Source organism: Sinohyriopsis cumingii, chromosome 15 (assembly GCF_028554795.1).
Source record: "Sinohyriopsis cumingii isolate HCF-2022 chromosome 15, ASM2855479v2, whole genome shotgun sequence".
Taxonomy (NCBI): Eukaryota; Metazoa; Mollusca; class Bivalvia; order Unionida; family Unionidae; genus Sinohyriopsis; species Sinohyriopsis cumingii.
In genome coordinates, this window is record NC_142975.1 from 82,793,965 (window position 1) to 82,814,924 (window position 20,960).

General features: G+C 36.0%; 1 protein-coding gene across 1 annotated transcript; it reads right to left on the minus strand.

Annotated features, from left to right (window-relative positions):
- Nucleotides 1-2,184: 2,184 nt before the first annotated feature.
- Nucleotides 2,185-3,072, minus strand: LOC149782203 (uncharacterized). Its single transcript, XM_089935086.1, has one exon. The coding sequence runs from the start codon at nt 3,070-3,072 to the stop codon at nt 2,185-2,187; it is 888 nt and encodes a 295-aa protein (XP_089791212.1).
- Nucleotides 3,073-20,960: the final 17,888 nt, after the last annotated feature.

Genomic DNA, 20,960 nt, shown 5'->3' on the forward strand with positions numbered 1-20,960 from the left:
GAAGCTCAACTCTGGTTGATCAGGCCAGAGCTTTAAACAACCCATATGACTCGCGGTAGCTACCTATTAAAACAGACACTGGCGTGCCGGCGTCGCCTGTCCCATGTGGCCTGCCTCCCCTCTCACAGTACGGAAATCCTTCATCCACTACGTCATCCTCAGAAACCCTATAAAACTGAACAATAACTCAAAAACTGAACACTAACTCAGGGTAAGTGATCAAGAAAATAAAAAGGAAGGGAGAATACAACTGAACAGAAACTTTCTACAACTCTTTCAGTCTCTTGTCCCAATTGGAAATCCATCGTGGTAGGTGCTGTCCTCGATACAGCATCATCCTATCAATATGGTATGCTTTAGCTGGTTGTTTTTGAAATTTCTTCACCATATAAGTTATGTCATCAATTTTTTTAATAATAAGGTAGGGACCCTTCCAGGGTGATGTCATCTTTTGGCATACACCTACTTTACGCACAGGATCATGAAGCCAAACAGGTTGACCCACCTTAAATGACCTTTCTGTTGCCTTTATGTCATAATGTCTTTTCTGGTAAATAGCATTTTGTTTTAGGTATTTCCGTGCAAGTTTGTGAGCTTGTTTCATTTTCTCCTGTAGTTCTTCAATGTAATCATCGGCATGCATTCTCTTTACAACATTTTCATGGACAGGTTCCCCAATAACAGCTAACATCGGCAGTGTAACTTCTCTACCCAACATCATCAAATTTGGGATTTTGCAAGTACTTGAGTGTGTCGATGCTCTGTATGCCATCATCACTTGCGGCAGATACCAGTCCCAGTTATTTTGATCATTTTCACAATACATTGTAAGCATGGTAGCAAGTGTTCTATTAAATCTTTCCACAAGGCCATTTGCTTGAGATCTTAGTGGTGTTGTTCTTGTTTTATTGATGGATAAGAAGTCACACATGCCTCGAAAAATCTTTGATTTCGAAGCATCTACCCTGATCTGAATGGAGCTGGAGTGGAGTGCCAAACCTGCAGACAAATTCTTTGACAAAGGCTTTGGTTACTGTTAGTGCTTCTTGATCTGGTAGAGGTATGGCCTCTGTCCACTTTGTGAAACAGTCACAAAGTGTCATTATGTACTTGTTACCATTCTTTGTACAGGGAAGTGGTCCTAAGATATCAAGGGCAACCTTTTCCATAAGTTCACCAACTAGATATTGTCCCAAGGGTGCACGATTCCGCTTGTTGTGCGGCATATTTGTCACACCTCTTACAGTAATCTTCAACATACTTTTTCATTGCAGGCCAGTAGAAGTGCTGTTTAATTATTCCCAATACCTTCTGAGCACAAAGATGACCAGCAGTTGGAATGTCATGGAAGTATTTGAGAACATCACATCTGAGTGCCTCTGGCACTATCAGCTGCAGCTTGGAACAACCTTTGGTGTCATCAAACCATCTTCTGTATAGCATTCTACCATGCAACTCAAGTCGATCCCATTGTCGCCATAAGGTTTTCAGTGAGGAAGAATTTTCAGATATACGTTGCCATTCTGGACGAGCGCATCCACGACTACCATTATCGGTGCAATGTTTGGGTCCTCTAGCTGCCGATTTATAACTTCTGATGGTTCCCATCCACAGAGCAACTCCTGGTTTGCGGAGAAAGTAGACTCTTTATCAGCAGTTTGATTTCTTGTAATAGCTCTGGATATAATTTGCTCTGTTGTGTCTGAACAACCCACTTTCTTATCAGTTTCTTCCTCACACTGTGTTGACACTGGTTTAAATTCAATCACTTTGTGCTCACTGTCTTCATCTGAATCAACGCCTCTTTGAACTTCCTCTTGCCTCCTACAGGTGACAAATGGATTTCTCGACATTGCGTCAGCGTTGGAATGTTTCTGGCCCGGGCGATGTGATACACTGATATTGTATGTGCCCAGTTCCTGAAGCCACCTTGCAACTTGTCCAGTAGGATTACGCAAGTTCTTAATCCAGCTAATAGCTGCATTATCCGTTCTTAAAAATATTTCTTGTCCATATAAATATGAATGAAAGTTTCTTAGAGCCGTAATAACAGCAAGTAATTCTTTCCTTGTCACACAGTATGACCTCTCATGAACGTTCACAGTCTTACTCATATAAGCTATGACTCTTTCTGTTTGATCATACTCCTGTGACAGGACTGCACCAACAGCAGTGTTGCTTGCATCAGTGTCCAGAATGAAACGTTTGTTTGCACAGGGATATGCCAGGACAGAATCTAGTACTTCCATCCTTCTTGGTGACGAGGACGATGGGCGAGGCCCAAGCACTATTTGATGGTTCAATGATACCTAGCTGCAACATCTTTTCCAATTCAGATTTCTCTGCTTCACGTTTGCCAATTGGTTGTCTCCTAGGAGGTTGTCGTACCGGCAGAGCTTGTCCTGTATTTATCCGATGTTGTACTCTGTCCGTCTTGCCAAGATCTTCAGGAGTCTTCGAAAATATATTTTGATATTTCAGCAACAGTTTTGCAAAGGCCTCTTTTTCATCTGGTTCAAGCTCAGTAGAACTTCTCTCAAACATATATTTTAGATGGTCTGGCAGCTGATCTACTGCATGGATGCCAGGTTTAATTGTTATGCTGGCACATCTATGAATAGATTGATTCTGTTCATAATAGGACTCACAGATGCCTATATCAGTGTTCACATTTAAGATAGTTTCAGAGTCACCAAAGTTAATTACGTGAATGTATTTGTCATCAGCTCTTGTATTGATGATTCCACTGAGCAGACATACTCTCTGTGTCTCACTAACCCTGTGTGACACTTCTATAATGCCATCTTCAGCTAGGAATTCTGACTTTAGGACATGAATTGGAACCCACGTAACGGTGTTTGCTTGCAGTTGTGTCGTCCTTCTTACTGTGACTCGACTTATCATTTCAGCTTCTCCACCAATCCAACAACTTATTTCACCATTCCCAGTTATGAGTCTAAGACCTTTATAGTCAATTTTATCAACAAATTTTAGGAGAAAGTCTTGGCCTATGATACCTTCTTCAGTAACATCACAGATAAGGAACTGATGGTTGAATGTCTTTTCATCCATTTTAATGTCTACATCTATTAGACCATACACGTGTAAACGATTACCATTGATGTCTCGCAAGTTATTGCTTGTTCCTTCAACTGAGGTCTGTTATCTTCTTCTATTTTCTTAAAGACTCTATACGACAACAGTGTAGATGTAGAACCACTATCAATAAGAAACTGAGTTTGAGTTCCACAGATATGTCCAACTCCATAAAGACCATTGTCCCATTTATTTAATTTGTCACCTACTTGACCAATTCTGACATCAACTGTACTCAAATCCTTGGCTTGTTTTGACTAGGCCCATCACGATCCGTCAACTGTTGGCCTAGACAGCTAACGGAGAATCGTTTCCCTGCTTTTGTTGGTTGAACTTATTATCATTTGGTACGACATCTCGGTTTCTTTGATCACGCCTATAACCACCATTTTCAGCTTTGTTTTTGTTGTATAAGGGACACTTCCGGATTAAATGGTCCGGAGACTTGCACAAGAAGCAAGCTTTGTTTCCTTGCTGATGGGTTGAGGAAGATCTGTCAGGGCCAGATGGATTCAATCCCTTCTTTTCTAGACGGTCAAGACGTTCAACAACTTGTTGAAGAGTTTCCTGGATACTGCCTATGTTTTTAGAATCAGAGCTAGAACTTCCATTGGTCAACCGAACACTGGATTTCTTTTTAGTGACTTCATCACCTAGCAGAGATTCATACCTCTGCACAACTTCGACTGCTTCAGCTACAGTCTTACACTCCTTATCAATGCAACGGCATTTCATCTCGTATGGAAGTATTCTGAAAAGCTGATTCATTGCAAGCATTTCTTGAGACTTAGCATCTAAGTTTGAATATGCCTTCTGGGCCAGCTGTCTTAGATCACCACCCAATGCTACAATGGACTCGTCGCTCTTGCGTGCTCTTGATTCCAGAAGTGCCAACCATTTACTCTGAGGTTGGGAATTTCCGAAGCGTTGCTGAAGCTTCCTTATGAGCGTTGAATAAGAACTCTTCTCCGTTGTGGTGAGACTGACGTAAAATGTTCTTGCAACACCGCGGAGACAAGCAGCCAATGTAAGGACTTTTTCTTCAAGACTCCATCGACCGAGTTTTGCACAACTTTCAAAATGTGATATATATTCATCCCAATCTTCATCTCCACTGAAATGATCAGGTTTCATATAAAATAGTCCCGGCACTGGACCAGGATATCCACCAATCATAACCATTGGTCTTTCTGAATGTGGCCCATCCCGTCCTTTGCGCCCTCTCAACATATCATCATATTCTTCAGCGTCATGAAAATTATCTCTCTCATCTGGAGTCAATTCGTCTTTCTCAGCCGTATCAGTGAATTCATCATCTATTTGGCTGTCATGGACAGCATCACCTTGTCGAGACTCATTCAGTTCTTGTTCTTGTACACCATTAAAGCTGATCTCAGAGTCAGGGGAAGAAGCCATTATCCTTTATCAACTACAGATTATAATACAAATTTCAGATATAACAAATTCAAAGTGCAACAACACAACCAATATAAACTGGTTCAACTATATTCACAAAAACAGTTCCACCACAAATCGAAGCTAGGTTGGGTCCGAATCACTGGATGCTGTTAAAAATAGAGCATCCCACTTCTTGACACCAATTTGTAAGCGACCTCTAATTCCTGTCTGCTAGGGAGGGTTAATTCAAGAAGTTCCACTCAACAGTAAAGTCAACCAAAAATGTTTAATGAAAATAGCATAGCTAAGAAACTGGAAAACTGTTACCAGTACACACTATTCATTTGGAATAAGACAAATATACTCCTGAAACACTCGTTGCTTGCACTCTTGTATTGTAACAATTTGATACTGACATTAATTTCCGATGTCTTGTTCCAGGATCTTTTCAACAAAATGTCTCAGCACATAATAGTCCGTTTCAATGTTAAATAAATTAAATAATAATTGGAAATCATAGAGTGACCCTAACAGACGAGAGTTGAAGATTTGCTTTGTATTCGTTTAACCCAGGTTACCAATGTGGTTTGAGATAACTGCACGATAATTCTGAAGATTAATTTACTTACTCAGCATTTCTACGTAATTTTCCAGAATGCTTGTCTCTGCATATTGTTAAAAACACGGACGTTTAAATATTCCAGGTATTGCTTATTTTACTAGCTTTTTACCTAATTAATGTCCACATAATTCAGAGTATTATTATTACTTTGTCAGTCCTATACTATTATTATTTAGCAATTTATATATGTCATTACCTAAAAGGAGTATTGGACTTCACAGATGTTATTATCGTTTTGAAGTTTACTGCGCTCTGCAGTTATCTGACAAGTACCGTCTTCCACTCCAATATATAGCCATCGGTTTTATACCACGTGACAGAACTGAACCAATCAGAATTGGCAGACTGAATCCGCCAACGAATCAGATGTGGCAAACTGGCAAACCTCAGTCTATCGCAAAACTTGCGATATCGATCACATATGAATAAGGTTCAATATATTCCAACATATAAAATATTCTCATATCTTATATCTTATTCTGTACAAAACCCTCGACAAAAACTCTGTATCCTAATATTTCTATATAGTTTTCAGTAGTAAAACAACAGTTCTCGAATGGATAAACTGTGGCAAACCAATGACAGGGTATAATGATACTAAAAGAATTGCGGTTGCTGGGGAGGTTGCTACTATGCACAACACAAATTACATTACTCAATAAATCTAACAGTTTTTATCTAAAGTCGGTATATTGAAGATATTACTTTCGGCCATAAGTTCACTGTGACTTCATCTAAGTGTAAATGTATGTGAATCACATACCTGTAATATCTAACCATCGAGGTCATGGGTCACAAACGAATAAAGATGGCGTCCATAAGAACTTGACTCGATCGTTGAAAAGTTCGTTTACCGCGAAACACGAACAACCTGAAACTTCATATTTACTACATGTGTCGTGACGTTCACATCAAGCGGCCACATGATGGAGACACACATCTGGTATTAAATGAGGTAACACAAGCATGTAATTTGTGCAAGAAACGGTGCTGAATGTAAAATGTCAAACCTTGACAAGCCAATTGTAATATAATGATCAACATGGTAATAGCTAAAATGTATTGACAGAAATTTCCAACATACATAATAAATATGTGATTACCTAACTAGTAATTCAGTATAATCTGACTCCATGGACCGCAGGAAGTCTGAGAACATGCCTATGAAGTGGCGCATTATCGAAAATAGGGAGCAGTTATACGTAAAAATTCATGTAACCACAAAGCAACTAATTTGCCACAACTACATGCTCCTGCACTGCCCTAGGTCCAATGAGCTAAACATGCATCACTAATATCTTAAAAGAAACATCTCTATTAACATATGGAGAATTCACATACAATAGTAAAATCCACCCCAACCCCATTATGGTGCAGAACTGGTTAATCCTGAGTCTATTACAATATCCTGTCATGCCTATAGGAGATGATGTCATGCCGTCAAGATGTCTCCCACAAGTGAAACATATGGCTTCAATCAAAAGTAATACTAAATTTCCGAATAACTTAAGAGTAACAAAAGAACCAGGAGTATTTTTCAAAATGGCGGACACTAAAAGTAATTCTAAATGTATTCATTATTGTTATTCTCTCTACTACATTTCCTGCTATGCTCGTCATTTTAGTTTTGCATTTAGTACAGACTGTTTAATTCTCTGTCAGTTTTGTAATCTTAGAAATACTTTTGCTCTCAGGCATTTAAATGAAATATTTCGGTGTTTCGTTTTCTTTTCTCTAAAATCCGTCCTAGTATAGTAATTTTAGTACCATTTTTAGTATCGAATATTTTAATAAAACAGTTCCGGTTTTCTTATCAGGTTTTTGCTCTTTTTTAAAGTGGATTTCTCCATTCCAAAACGAGTGTCATAGGTCCCACGAGAGTGTGACCCCGTTAAATGCAACTATAATTAGCATAAATATTGTACCCGTTTATCGATTAATTAAATATTAATAATCTTTCACAAGGTAACTTCAGTGGAATAAAGAATTATCTATCTTAAATTTATCTGATAAATTATGGGAACAATTTTTGTTTCCTTAATGATGGAAGGGAGACAACTGCGGCAATGTTGTTGTTATTAATCTTGATTTATTCACTGTTTTTATGCAGAACACGCAATCAATCATAATTGGAGAACTGTTTTATGGAGGAAAATATAGATTTTGTACCGGTGATATAGATAGGCTCCGATTACACGGCAATGATTTCGCAAGGAGTAAGTTTAGACAAATTGCTCCCTTTTCCGTGAAAGATATGTCATAATCAAATGTAGCTTTCTTCAGATGGTTCATTTGTTTTAAATGTTTGCTTTTCTACTTCCTGAGACATTATTTTAGCTTGATATTTGTATAGCTAGAATTTGTTTTTAACGCTTAATTGGAATACCCTTGCTATAAATGTGCATTTGCATTTTGTGTATTTCGTCGTAGTACAATGAGCTTCTCTAAATATCAAATAAAGCTTTTAATATGATGTCTTCCAATTTGTTGTCAACAAGATTGTAACATTTGCTATAAGTTGGTGGAATACGACCAGTGTTATCATGAGTTGCCGAGTAAAACCGAAGATAACACATGAAATGAGGAAGAATGTTGGAGAACCAAGATACTGGAAAAGAATTACTTATATGAAGGAAGAAAATGAAGAAGAATTAATTGGTAAATAAGCTTAAAATTACAGCTAATTAGGAGGATACAGCGTATAGATAGAAAAAATCTTTTAAAAATTGGTTTGTTTGAATGTTGACTGCTTTAATTTACTACACGTTTTCCACTTTGGAAGATATTTGAAATATATATATATATATATATATATATATATATATATATATATATATATATATATATATATATATATATATATATATATATATATATATATATGTGTGTGTGTGTATGTATATATGTACATATGTAGATATATATGTGTATATATATGTATATATATAGATAGATAGATAGATATGATAGATAGATAGATATATGTATATATATGTATCTATATATGTATATATCTATGTATATGTCTATATATATATATATATATATATATATATATATATATATATATATATATATATATATATATATATATATATATATATATATATATATAACTATTGTGCGAGCAAGTAGACAATAATTAACTTTTATGTATGATAGTTTAATAAAGATAGTTACTTAAGTTGAAGAGTTGCAAAATCAAATTGACTACTGCAAGCTCAATTTTTTTATGTGGCGGCATATATAGTACAATCACCAAAAATCCGTCAAATTAAAATGTATTCTTATAACTACTTAAGAAGTTATATGTCAACTTCGCGGAAATGGCCGATCGATGTTGCGATTTACTGTTCTGATTACAATGTGCGAGCTGAGTACACTATTTTCCAATTAGAGTTAGCCTTTCCTGTATGCTACCGAAAAAGGCAGCCAACTGTTCAAAATTACCAATAGAACGTTTTCATGAAATGGTGGAAAGGTGGCCCACCGATGCATCGTAATTAAGCGAAGAAGGATATAGTCCTGAGTGTTTGTATTTATTTGTTCATTTGGTTAAATTTAAGGTCTGACCGTTGCCTAGTCATCTTATCTGATCTTATCTTCCTATCTTGTCATCTTATCTTTTAGCTTATATGTTCTTCACTTCTTATGTATCTTCTTATCTTATCTTACTTAATCTTATCAATTTTATCTTGTCTTTCTTGTGTATCGATCTCACTGACTAGTAATAGAGTAATAGATAATGCAATAATAGATGATATGAGAAAAATATCAATACATATATTTGGTCAAGTTGTGTAACCATTATATTTGACGGCTCTTTGATATGGATTTATGAGGTATACACAATATATCCCTAATAAACAACGGGTATACAAATCATAAGGAACGACGAACTATCTGATTTGTATCTTAAATGTCAGTATTGTATGTATTTCACGGTAATTCTCAATTGTATTGCATACCTCTACCTGTCAATTAATGTGTCCAACTATACATACTGACTACAACGTTTACATACTTGCTTTCTTTCTATGTATAAAATGAAGACGTGCTCTTCTTACATTCCATTAGCCATGTTAAGAAATATATGAGAACTTTCTATGGCATTCATTTTCATAAAACCCCAAATTTCTCATGCATGCAATAGAATACGTACTATAGTGCTATCCAGTAGTTTTAGTTAGCAATCAATCGGTAGGGCCAAATTCATAAGACTATTTTCCAATAGGAATACGGCATTTCTTCTTTGGCACTGTGTGCTTGATTGCCTTCAAAATCGTTCAGTTTTCCTCTAGTGAATTCCAAAATAAATGCGTTCGGACATCGTTTCTAATTTCAAATCTTTATAAATGAAATTGAATATTTTTCCTCTAACCTATACTAAATATTTGTATCTAGTTTTTGCCTTCACTAACTTTGAGTTTCCATGTATCACAGAAACTACTAAAAGTACTGATGATAAACAGAAGATATTGTAATGACCATTGCTAGAGTCACAATGACTCGGATACTATTTTCAGTCTTCACTTCTATTAAGTTTGATTTTATAATATGGTACATATGAATATGAATTATGATGTTCACTTACAAAACATAACAATTATATTGATCTCTAATGTCTATGGACTGTCAAACTAGCAGTCAATCCTGGCAACAGGTCTTAACATGTGTAACCTATTTTCGAGGTAGAGGTTCTTTCGGTAAAACTTCTTTGAAAGTCTGTCATAAAGTTTTCAGAGCGTACTGTTTAACTTATCCGCTACACATATTATGTTCTTATGCTATTACTATTTGTAATTTATGTAAAATAGCTACAAAATCATGACGAGAAAAGTCCATGTTTATCCTTGTCTCACGATGTCCACCATTTTGGATTAGCATGAGAGTTTCGTATTTAGAAATTCGATACTTTCGCATTTGCAATTATTCTCTCTAATGATAGTAGGGTACTGATAAGATAGCAATTTGCATGTTTTAGTGATAACATCATTGCAATACTGTTGTATCGATGTATGCAGTTCATGTCTTGATGTAACAATAGCGGTCGTCTGCATGAAGTGCAGAACCTGCGTCTACATGAATCGGTTCAACTATTCAAGACTTAAGTTATCATAAAGTCTAATTTCACATAAACTTGAGCTCATAAAATGCTATTATTCGTTTCGTAGACATGCCCTAAACTATTAAAATAATTATTGTTATGTAATTTCTGTATTTGGAATGTTGACATTGTATATCATGCAAAACTGTATTGTTTTCAATGCAATACACGACATACCACAGAAGACACTGACTGGTTACAAGGGTTGCCGTGCATTCAGTGATTGGTTGAATTGTCTCACGTGGTGTGAAGGTTATAAATAGGGGATCGCTGTTATTGTTGGTCAGACAACTGACGGTAACAGTCCGAGCCAAAATTACATAATCTGGTTGTACACAATAACTATAGTTCTTATGTATTTATTTATTTATTTTTACAATTCATTAACATTGTCAAATTGTTCTAGATTGCATGTTGATGATATAATCCATTTTCTATCGCCCCAACCCCAAACTTTCGACCTTTTTTCTAACATAACACTCTCTATTCCTATGTACAAATATATGTAGCACCCTTAAGGACCAAAAAGGGCCTTACAATATTGTTGATTTTATCGGCAAAATGAACAATGTCACCCGCATCCAGAAGTAAACATAATTTTACATATCGACTAACTTATTCAGATGATAATTTGCTATGTGATGGCATTACAATATGTATTGCAAATGATCTTCAAGATAATTGAGATAAAGTGAAGAAAGTAATGGTAAATTTTTTTAACCCCGAAGATTTCTTTTCATACAGGGAAATAAGAACTGTATCATTTACATTAACACTTCTACATGATTTAGTATCACTTTACATATAGCATATAATATTGACTGACTTCCCTTGTATTACACTATTAACAACTTTTTTCTCCAAAATACAATTCACCGTACACTATGAAAGGCACTTCAAAATCATGCCAAAACAACAACATAATAGTGTCTGTTTCCATTTTTCATATATATTTTATATGAGTATGTAAGACCAAAGCATAGCCAGTAACCTGGTCTAAGACCTGCTTGTGATTCTTTTAATATTATTTATATGAGTATGTAAGACCAAAGCATAGCCAGTAATCTGGTCTAAGACCTGCTTGTGATTCTTTTAATATTATTTATATGAGTATGTAAGACCAAAGCATAGCCAGTAATCTGGTCTAAGACCTGCTTGTGATTCTTTTAATATTATTTGTATGAGTATGAAAGGCCTGTAACCTGGTCTAAGAGCTGCTTGTGATTCTTTTAATAGAGACTTAGTATCCAAATAATTTGTTCGATTATGAAAAATGAAAGCGAAGTTTTGCTCGGCAGCCACCCAGTCTCTTTTGGGTCTCGTGTTATATATTTTGTTTGTTTTGTTGATCCCACGTTGAATAATTAATAAATGGCTTCATCAACTTTATTTAGCAGTGATACAATATATTATATGCACATGAAATCTATTTTCAAGATTGTTTGCCTATTTGGTACTATATCAAGATGGTCTGGGTATCACAGTCAAATCCATTAGATTGTCAATTGGTATGTATGTTTATCGATATTGAAGCTAAGACCAAGTTTAGAAAGAAAGGCAGCCGATGACCTCATTAGTTAATCAATACGGATAGAAGATATCAAAAACTATCGAACAAGATGCCCTGTAAGCAACATATACAAAGTTCTATAAAGACAAAACACAAACACGTGTACGTGTTGTCTAAATTCACTATTGTATCTGCTATTTCCTAAGCATTTCATTCGATGGTATATACTCATCATAAACATGTATTTAGTGCGTTCAAGTACTTTCCTTAAGGTAAAGACGTTCAACATGATTGCTTTCAAGGAGAAGATCTTGTTCACCTGTGCATCTCCTATTTTTCTTTTCCTTTTGTTCAAATAGTGATTCAGCGGCTGAATTTAAAATGCCATTACAGATCACATTCCAAGTCGGTCGGATTCTAAACTGTCCATTCTTTGTCGACCATTCGGCTCTTCCAAAATGTTTGAGAGCATGGTGAATCGTCTTGGATTCGTTCTCACACCTGGTCCCCTCTTCAATCATAATTACAGTTGGTAGGTTGTATTGACTGGCAATAAAACCCTCCAAGTTATTTCAGTTACTTTCCAGAAAGTTCTCTGTGACGACCAAAACTACCACGAGTGCACCCTCGATACAGCGATATATCTCATTCGTCAGCATCCTTCCGGGTATAATTATTTCCAATCCCAAATCTGTTCTTGTCTCCACCTTTTCTTTCAGATAGTCACTGATGGCAGGAACTATCCATTTGTCAGTGATGTCTTGGTCATCGCTGCTACATGAGACAAACACAATGTAAAACATCCTTCTTTCTCTGATCTCTCTCTTCAAATTCTTTATTCTATTATTTTGGCGAGCTTTTTCCTCTGTCGAGAAACGACTACAAACGACAGCATGATTCCGATGTAACATAGGATACATATTGTGACAATAATTGCTATTATTCGCGGTAATCTGCACCTGAATTCCGTCTTATCGATTGCGTCTTTGTTTATGTCTAGTTTCTCGCCATGAAAGATACAGTTCAAACTTTCCTTTTTGAGGAGATTGACATCCGAAGAAATGATCCATTTTGGAAAATATACGTTGTCACATGAACACTGTAGAAAATTTCCCGACATATCAACCGTGAATAGTTCTGGAAACCGACCATTTTCTTCTGCTGAAAACGGTATATTTCCGGTTGACTTATACGCATAAGCCATCCATACGTTGTTCTTCTGCAAAAGGTACAAAATGTCCCTCTCTCTACGCCATTTCCTGTTGATATAATTGTTTGATCGCTGTATATTGTTTATATAATGGATATCGTCTATAAAATCATTGCTCAATACGTCAATATAATTATCACTCAGATAGATCAAGGCGAGTTTTATCATGGTACCCATAGCAATTTCAAACTGACGATAATGATTTCCTTTCAAATCAAGAATGCGAAGTTCCTTGTTTTGATGACCAAAATTTACAGACAGTTGGGACAATCCATTATCCTTTAGATTTAATATTTCAACGTTCTTCATGCTTTCGAATAGATTTTCAAAATCATCCATTTCCTCCATTCTTCCATGTGTATTACCATCGAGATTTATGATTTTTAGTGCAATAAAAGCCCATAAAAGAGACGGGGCTAGATATTCCATGTTATTATTTGATAAATCCAGTTTTATTAGGTCCATAAGCCTGTAACGACCGACATATGTAAAGTTTAAGCGCTTTATGCGATTTTCGCGCCAATCAGTGAGTCTGAGATTTTCAACTGTATATTCCTCTGTCTTTGTTGAGTTGAATGTCCCATCTAGTTGTAGAGGATGGTCCGACACACCCTTCAAATCACTCATGATATAGTATCGGAAATGACTAAATGACTCAAGACAATCATGTTCAGTAACCATTATTGGACGTTGTGGTAAGGGGAGGGGGGGCACTATTACATGCAAGCCTAGACAACCACTGAGATCTATTACATCTAGCATTTCAAACGGCTTACGAGAGAAATCGTTAGTCGTGATAGAAAATGGAGTGTGTGAAATATTAAGATACTGAAGGTTAAAGAGCGATTGCTTGATTATATCTTTGAAGGTACTGGCTCCTGCAAAAGATGATTGACTCAAATCGAGAAAGGTTAGATTTTTAGAACCTACTGAATCTATAAGACCCTATCCAATTATAAAGGATTTCTTCGCGCTGTGTTGATTGCAATCAAAGATCACTAACGTAGATTCGGTACACTGTTACGTATGAGATTCTCTACCTGCAACATCGTCATAGAAGGTAACCAGTCAAGATACAGTACTTCTAGCTCAGGTATCTCCTTTAAGTACTGGCAGCTGGATATGGATAGAAGTTTATGACTTCTCAGGCCAGCCAGAAAGTCTTTGTTAATGGACTCCAGTACGAAAAAAATTACGCATTTACAGTTCTGAAACGTTCTCCCAATATACACTTCGGAATGGACTAAATGCAATTTTCTTTATCGTGTCACTTCCGTTTATACAAATCGTATGTATACCTACAGGTGTAGCCTCATGCAGATCTTGTTCACTACTGATATTATCGCATGACAGTTCTCCATAACTGTTTGTACACAACTTTGATAGTAACTGCATGCATGTATTCTGGGACAAGGTATCGAGTAGAAGAATCACAAGAAAATGAGTCGTCTTCACCAGGGTAATCTTCTACCACTGGATACCACACAAAGGAAGAGATCCAAAGATTAAAGTTGCTGAAAATTGATTCAGCTTGAATATATTAGACTATAAAATTGTATTTAGAAGAGATACAGTTCGAGACGAGACAAGGAAGTAAAAGGATGAAAAGGTCAATTTGGTGGTTAACTCTTGAATGTCCAATTCAATGGATGGGATATATACATCGCCCCCTCTCATCATATCAGAATAATGACAAATAATGATTAAGAAGGCTCTTTAACATCAAACGATTTATGCATAAGCCTCTATATTAAGTAGGAATACTAATGCGATCTGCGCAAAATCATGGATTTACTAACACAAACTCTCCGCTGTAATGTTAAGTAAATAAGATATAGATTAAAAGTGAAATAAAATAGTTTAACTATTTCAACATTAACTTTCTTTCCAGGAAGAAGATGATCTCTCATTTAATATATCAATCTATATAAAATCTTAGAAAATTGTTTAAGTAGTACAAAATCACTATGAAGGTTTTCTTAGTGCGCACGAATGCAAAGGGACTGGAAACAGTTTGAACATTATACATTTACAAGTTTGATACAATTTTTGCATATATGAAGTGCCAACGAGTTTAAAATCAAAAGAGAGAGAGAGAGATCATTTCATTTGAAGTAAAGTTCAAACAGGTTTGTCGGAATAAAGACCACACTAAAAGTAATCACTTTGACTGCTGTCACTCGAATAAAAACGTACAAGCCTTTCTCATGGACGGTAACCAGTCAAGATACAGCGCTTCTAGCTCAGGTGTCTCCAGCAGCAACTCCTCTGGTATCTCCTTTAAGTACTGTCAGCTGGATATGGATAGAAGTTTAAGACCTCTCAGGCCAGCCAAAAAATCTTTTTTAATGGACTCCAGTACGAAAACATTACGCATGAACAGTTCTGAAACGTTCTTCCAAGATACACCTCGGAATGGACTGAATTAAGTTTCTTTATCGTTTCACTTCCGTTTATACAAACTGTATGTATACTTACAGGTGTAGCCTCAGACAGATATTGTTCACTACTGATATTCTCGCATGACAGTTCTCCATAATTGTCTGTACAAAAATATTACACTAACTGCATGCATGTATTTTTAGCCAAGGTATTGAGTATAAGAATCACAAGAAACTGAGTCATCTTCACGAGGGTAATCTTCTACCACTGGATGCCATACATAGGAAGAGATCCAAAGATTAAAGTAACTGAAAACCGATTCATCTTGAATATATCAGACTGTAAGATTTACAGTTTAAGATGAGACTATGAAATAGGCAACAAATGGATAAAAGGGTAAATTTGGTGGTCAACTATTGAAGATCTAATTCCATGGAGGGGATATTTTTATTGCCCCTTCTCCGCATACAAGAATAATATAAAAGGGGCCCCGTGTGGCCGAGTGGTCAAAAGCCTCAATGTTACGGATCAATCTCGTCTCACCTCTGTCTGCATGGGTTCGAGACTCATGCTCGGCTAATGTGGGTTCGTGAGAAAGCTTGCTAGTAGCTTCTCGTGGGTCGATGGTTCTTTCCGGGGGTTTTCTTATTTCAGATGTCACGATAAGGGTTTATGAAAGGTAGAAAATCAACTGACCAAACGTATGTCGAGTTTGCATGGGAAAAAGAATGACCACTTTATAAGTGGTGATCTTCTAAAAACATCGATACAGATTATGATAACTTATATTAATTAAAGATTTCAAACATTTAATCAACGGTGACATTTAGACCTACCTTGATGAGCAAAGATGTCGAAACTTTATAAAATGCTGCTCGTACAGATGCTTATTATTCATTGACTCACAAAGATTCTTTGTCAGTAAATCTTCCACTCAGCAGGTTTTTGGTTAAACAAAAACATATTTCAATCTCATACTCAGAAATTCTTATGTATTGTACGTGCACCTATCGCAAGAAAAAATATCACGTTATTTGAATGCTACATATTAAAGAAAAACAAACAATAGAATCAAGATAGAGCTATTCCAACTGTAGCTTTTACGAAGTTTGTAAAGACAAGCCTCCATCTCGGGGGACAACAATTAAAATTCTATAATACGTAACAAAAGTTATAATCCACAACTTCTTTAATTCTATAAATTAAAAATAAAGAAATTTCCTGAAGGATTTCATGCAAGACACGTCACCCAATGTTCATGCAATTTTCATATAAGATGATTTCATTATCATCTTTAATTTGTTCCATTGAACCATATGTCTTAAACAGATATATTATCATAAGCTGTTGGGTCGACGAAAAAAGGACGTCGAACATATCATACTATAAACTCTAACGACATATGTCAACTGGAGTTAAAACGACAATGAGTGTGCAAGAAGCGAAAAAGGTGATAGCATTGAATGTGAATCCCAATTGTGAACATTCAGAGAAAAAAAAGAAGAAAAGAATCTTGCCTCAGTGCAGACCACATGTCCGAGGTGAACTTGTAGAATTCACCCTTCCGGGAGAGACTTCTGTATGTGATTCCGAGGTTAAGTTTCCCGAACTCAAAAACTTTTGAGTTCTCTCCAAATCCAGGCCCCTCACACGAGGAGTAGTGAACCCGCACGACAGGATTTGAAATAGCTTAGACAGTGGTGACCTTTCTTTCCAAGAAACGTCCATTAGCAAAGAATTCATCAGACGCAGCTGACGTGCAATATCATCATTCCCATTTTTAGTTTCAGGTTACCAAGTTCAATTCAAAACTAACATGTTTCGATCATCTCAGAATCTGATTGCTGCAACCTATAATGCAGAAGTGGCCCAAGTGAAACTTGGCAGGGAAATGTCCATAGATCCAATTGCAGGCCTTTTACCTTTGTCCCTTTCAGAACTTTAAGATGTCACCAATATGTCTTGTTTCGTAGATAGAACGTGGGTAGTGGGAACTTGTTCAACAATTATCATATCCACAAGATGATTCGACCAGTGACAAGATTGGTGGGTCATCCTCTTCCGCAACTCACAACAAGCTTGATGACGACATACAATTTGTAAAGAATTTAGGAAGACACTCCTTTATAGCCACGATTGATATAGATAGGCCATTTCATTTAAAATCGATGAACTTTATAGACCGGGAATACTTTTGCTTTCTAGGCTAGACCATACTTTCAATAAATGCCTGGGCTAAGAGAATCCAACTGAATTTAATAGTCTTGATATTACTGGCGTACTAATAGTCTTAAATGTGTTGATGTACCAAAAGCCTTAACGTACTAAATTGATATTACCCAAATATAGTTTAATGTGTTCTCAATAATCCTACATGAGTGTTTTAGTCCAAAAGGTTTATCAAAACAATGTAATACCACAAAATATTTGAACAAATTCTCCTCAAATTATACCTGAACACAACTAAAAACGATTCTGCTGAAATAACTTAAAATAGGAATGAATGGTTTTACTTACTAGATCCTTAAATACTAGTTTAATTTGAAAGATGACACAATAAAATGCCCAGGATGAGGGTCACAGGTTAGCTTCCAGAACATTACACACACACACACACACACAAGACAAGCGAGAAAGAGAGAGAGTGTGATCAAAAGGAATATGATACCAACCTTAACAACTATGCACATACTTGGGTGGAAATTTTATTTACAATGCAGACGGTTTAAGAAACAACCGCTTATTATGTCACTTTCCATTGAAATGAATATTACCGTTTGAGGAAATGAAGTTGTCTGTGCACTAGATATTCAAATATACAAGATATCTATTTCTTGATTAGGACAAAGTCAACTTTCAGCGCAATATGGAATGTATCATGTAATTATTTCGATATAGATCTTCCTAAAGTGGGATACCGGTAAAATCAGTGTTAAACAACAGTCTAGCACTGGGTTGTCGTATGGTAATTATGACCTGCTGGAAACAAGCAGGAAACAAATAGAACCTATGTAGAATTTCGTTCATATTTACTTTGAGCTAGGCTTGAGCTAGGCTTGAATATTTATTATTTAGTTTGGTGTCTGTGTCTTTTTTTTACATCTAATTTTTTTTAATATAGAGGACACGAGCCTAATAAACATTAGCCTAGTATGTATAAATTCACACAGAAATTAAATCTGTAATTTTGTTCATATTTGCTTTGAGTGAGTATTTGCTAGTTTCGTGTCTCCCTTTCATCTATCTTGAGCCACACGGGTAAATATAAAATGGTTGATGGCCAGGACACCAGTTTGTTATGATAATAGAAGTAGATGAAGTAGATCGGTGTACTCGAAGGGAGGGTGTATGGTGACGTTAATAATACAACTATGTCAAAATGCTAATCTAAGATAAATTTTCAAATTTTAACCTCTGTTCGAGATAACAAGAACTCCAATCAAATTCATTACCTTAGATGGTAACTCGTCCTGCCTGAAAATAAATTTCACGTGATCTACTGATATCAAATGATCGGTATATTTAGTGTTATCAGTTGACCAGGGTACTTGAACCTTAATAATGGTATAAAACGTCTTCATTACATAATATACACACAGCGTATTCATATATTTCAGACATTAAATCCAATTAAAATAGTCAGGGCGACTACGGTGTTATTTTTAATCACAGGATGTATGCAAGAATCAACTGATATCATTAATAAGACATGTTACATTTATGATTGGCATTGGGAAGGGGTTCGGTGAGCTCGACTGAACCCCCATTTCCAGTAATAAAAAAAATAAACATTTCAATGTTACGATTAATATTTGACTATTTGAAGGGACACGATTCCCACACGCACATCCCATTTTAAAAACTTGAACCCATTAGAAAAACTTGAATTTCGGATCAGGGTCCTTGCTGAGTCATCGGCGAAGTCATCGGCGATACAGATATTGTAAAGCATGTTGCGGTTATCGTAAAATATATCTCCGTGAATACAATTGTCTGATTGGAATAGACTATTGTCAGCTCGAGAAAATTCGTGTACTTACCAAGATTTTACGTCCTGTTTTTTATTATAAAGCCCGTTATAATATGGAGTTGTAAGGTAACCAGTTTAATAGTGGTGTTAAAGATGTTTTGACAGTCACGAATGGATCAAAGAGCTGCCTGAAACAGGGTTGTATTTTTCAACCTAAATTCTGAATAGGGGTTCCTTTGACGGTGCCAAACACAAAACAAAATCTTCGCTGATTTTGGAAAGTCATTTCACAAGGTAAACTGAAGCCAGGTGCACGCTGTTACAAATGAGGTTGGGAAAAATAGGTAAAATAATTGTAAGGGGTGAACTTTTGTGAATTTCTGTTATATATGATATTGAGTGTAATATCACTGTGAAATAAAATTTGTCATAGACACCGCCCAACCAAACTCCTGACCCCACCCCTTCAAATGTTCAAGTGCAATTTTTTAAATATTCTAAGTCAAATCAACCTGAATTTTCTTTCCTATTTTCTGTTAAGCCACATGAAGAAGCTATCGTTTTCTATTAATTCTTTGTTTTCCCGTTTAGTAAACATCCATTGACTCGTCGTGGAAGAAAAGAGGCAGTTTTACTGGGGCAAATGTACGAACGTATGGTGTATTAACATAGAAATACATGTATACCATTCAGACAACAAATTTAAGAAAAGATCCTCTGTGAAGTTTAATATCTATCTATCTGTCTATCTATCTATCTATCTATCTATCTATCTATCTATCTATCTCATCTTATGTCGTCTCATCTCATTTCATCTCATCATCGCATCGTCTTATCGTATCAACTTATCTGATCTCATCATCCTATCAGTACTGGATTATCCTAGTGGCGAAAGATGCATATGCTACGGGAACCACACTATCAAGGGCCCCGCGCTATCAAGGGCCCGGCACTATTAATCTTAATCTATCAATTACCTCCATGTAAATAATTATATTACTGAAATGTCAGACATATTTGTCGTATTATCTGGCTGTATAGATAATGGAAAAATACAATTACTTTACTATGCAAGTTAAAACGTTATGTGTTTTAATATTTAGTTGTTGTTATTTTTAAAATTTAGGGCCCCTGATATAACATATGCTACAGGCCCCGCACTAGCTTAATCAAGTTCTGCATCCTATGTTATCATCTAGCCATTTTATCTGTTTAGCTTATATTTTCTTCACTTCTTATGTATTTTCTTGTCTTGTCTTCATACCTTATTTTATCTTATCTTACCTAATTTTATCAATTTTATCTTGTCTATCTTGTCTATCGATCTCGCTGACTGGCTGGCAGACTGACTAGGTAACGATCAGACCATTTAACCAATTGAACAAATAAATGCAATCACTCAGAACTAAATCCTTCTTCCCTTAATTGCGGTGCGCGATGGGCAACCTTTCCACTATTGCACGAAAACGTAATATTGGTAACTTTGTACAGTTGGCTGCCTTTTTCGGCAGCATACAGGAAGGGCTAACTATAATTGGAGAACAGTGTACTCTACTCGCACAATGTAATCACAACAGTCAACGGGAACATCGATCGGCCATTTCCGCTATGAAGAGATAGAACCATAAGTAGTTGTTGGAATACACTTAAAGGCGCAAATTTTGG

Bases quoted from the DNA above. Each gene is read 5' to 3' on its own strand.
- LOC149782203 (XM_089935086.1), bottom strand. From the start codon at position 3,072: ATGGATGAAAAGACATTCAACCATCAGTTCCTTATCTGTGATGTTACT.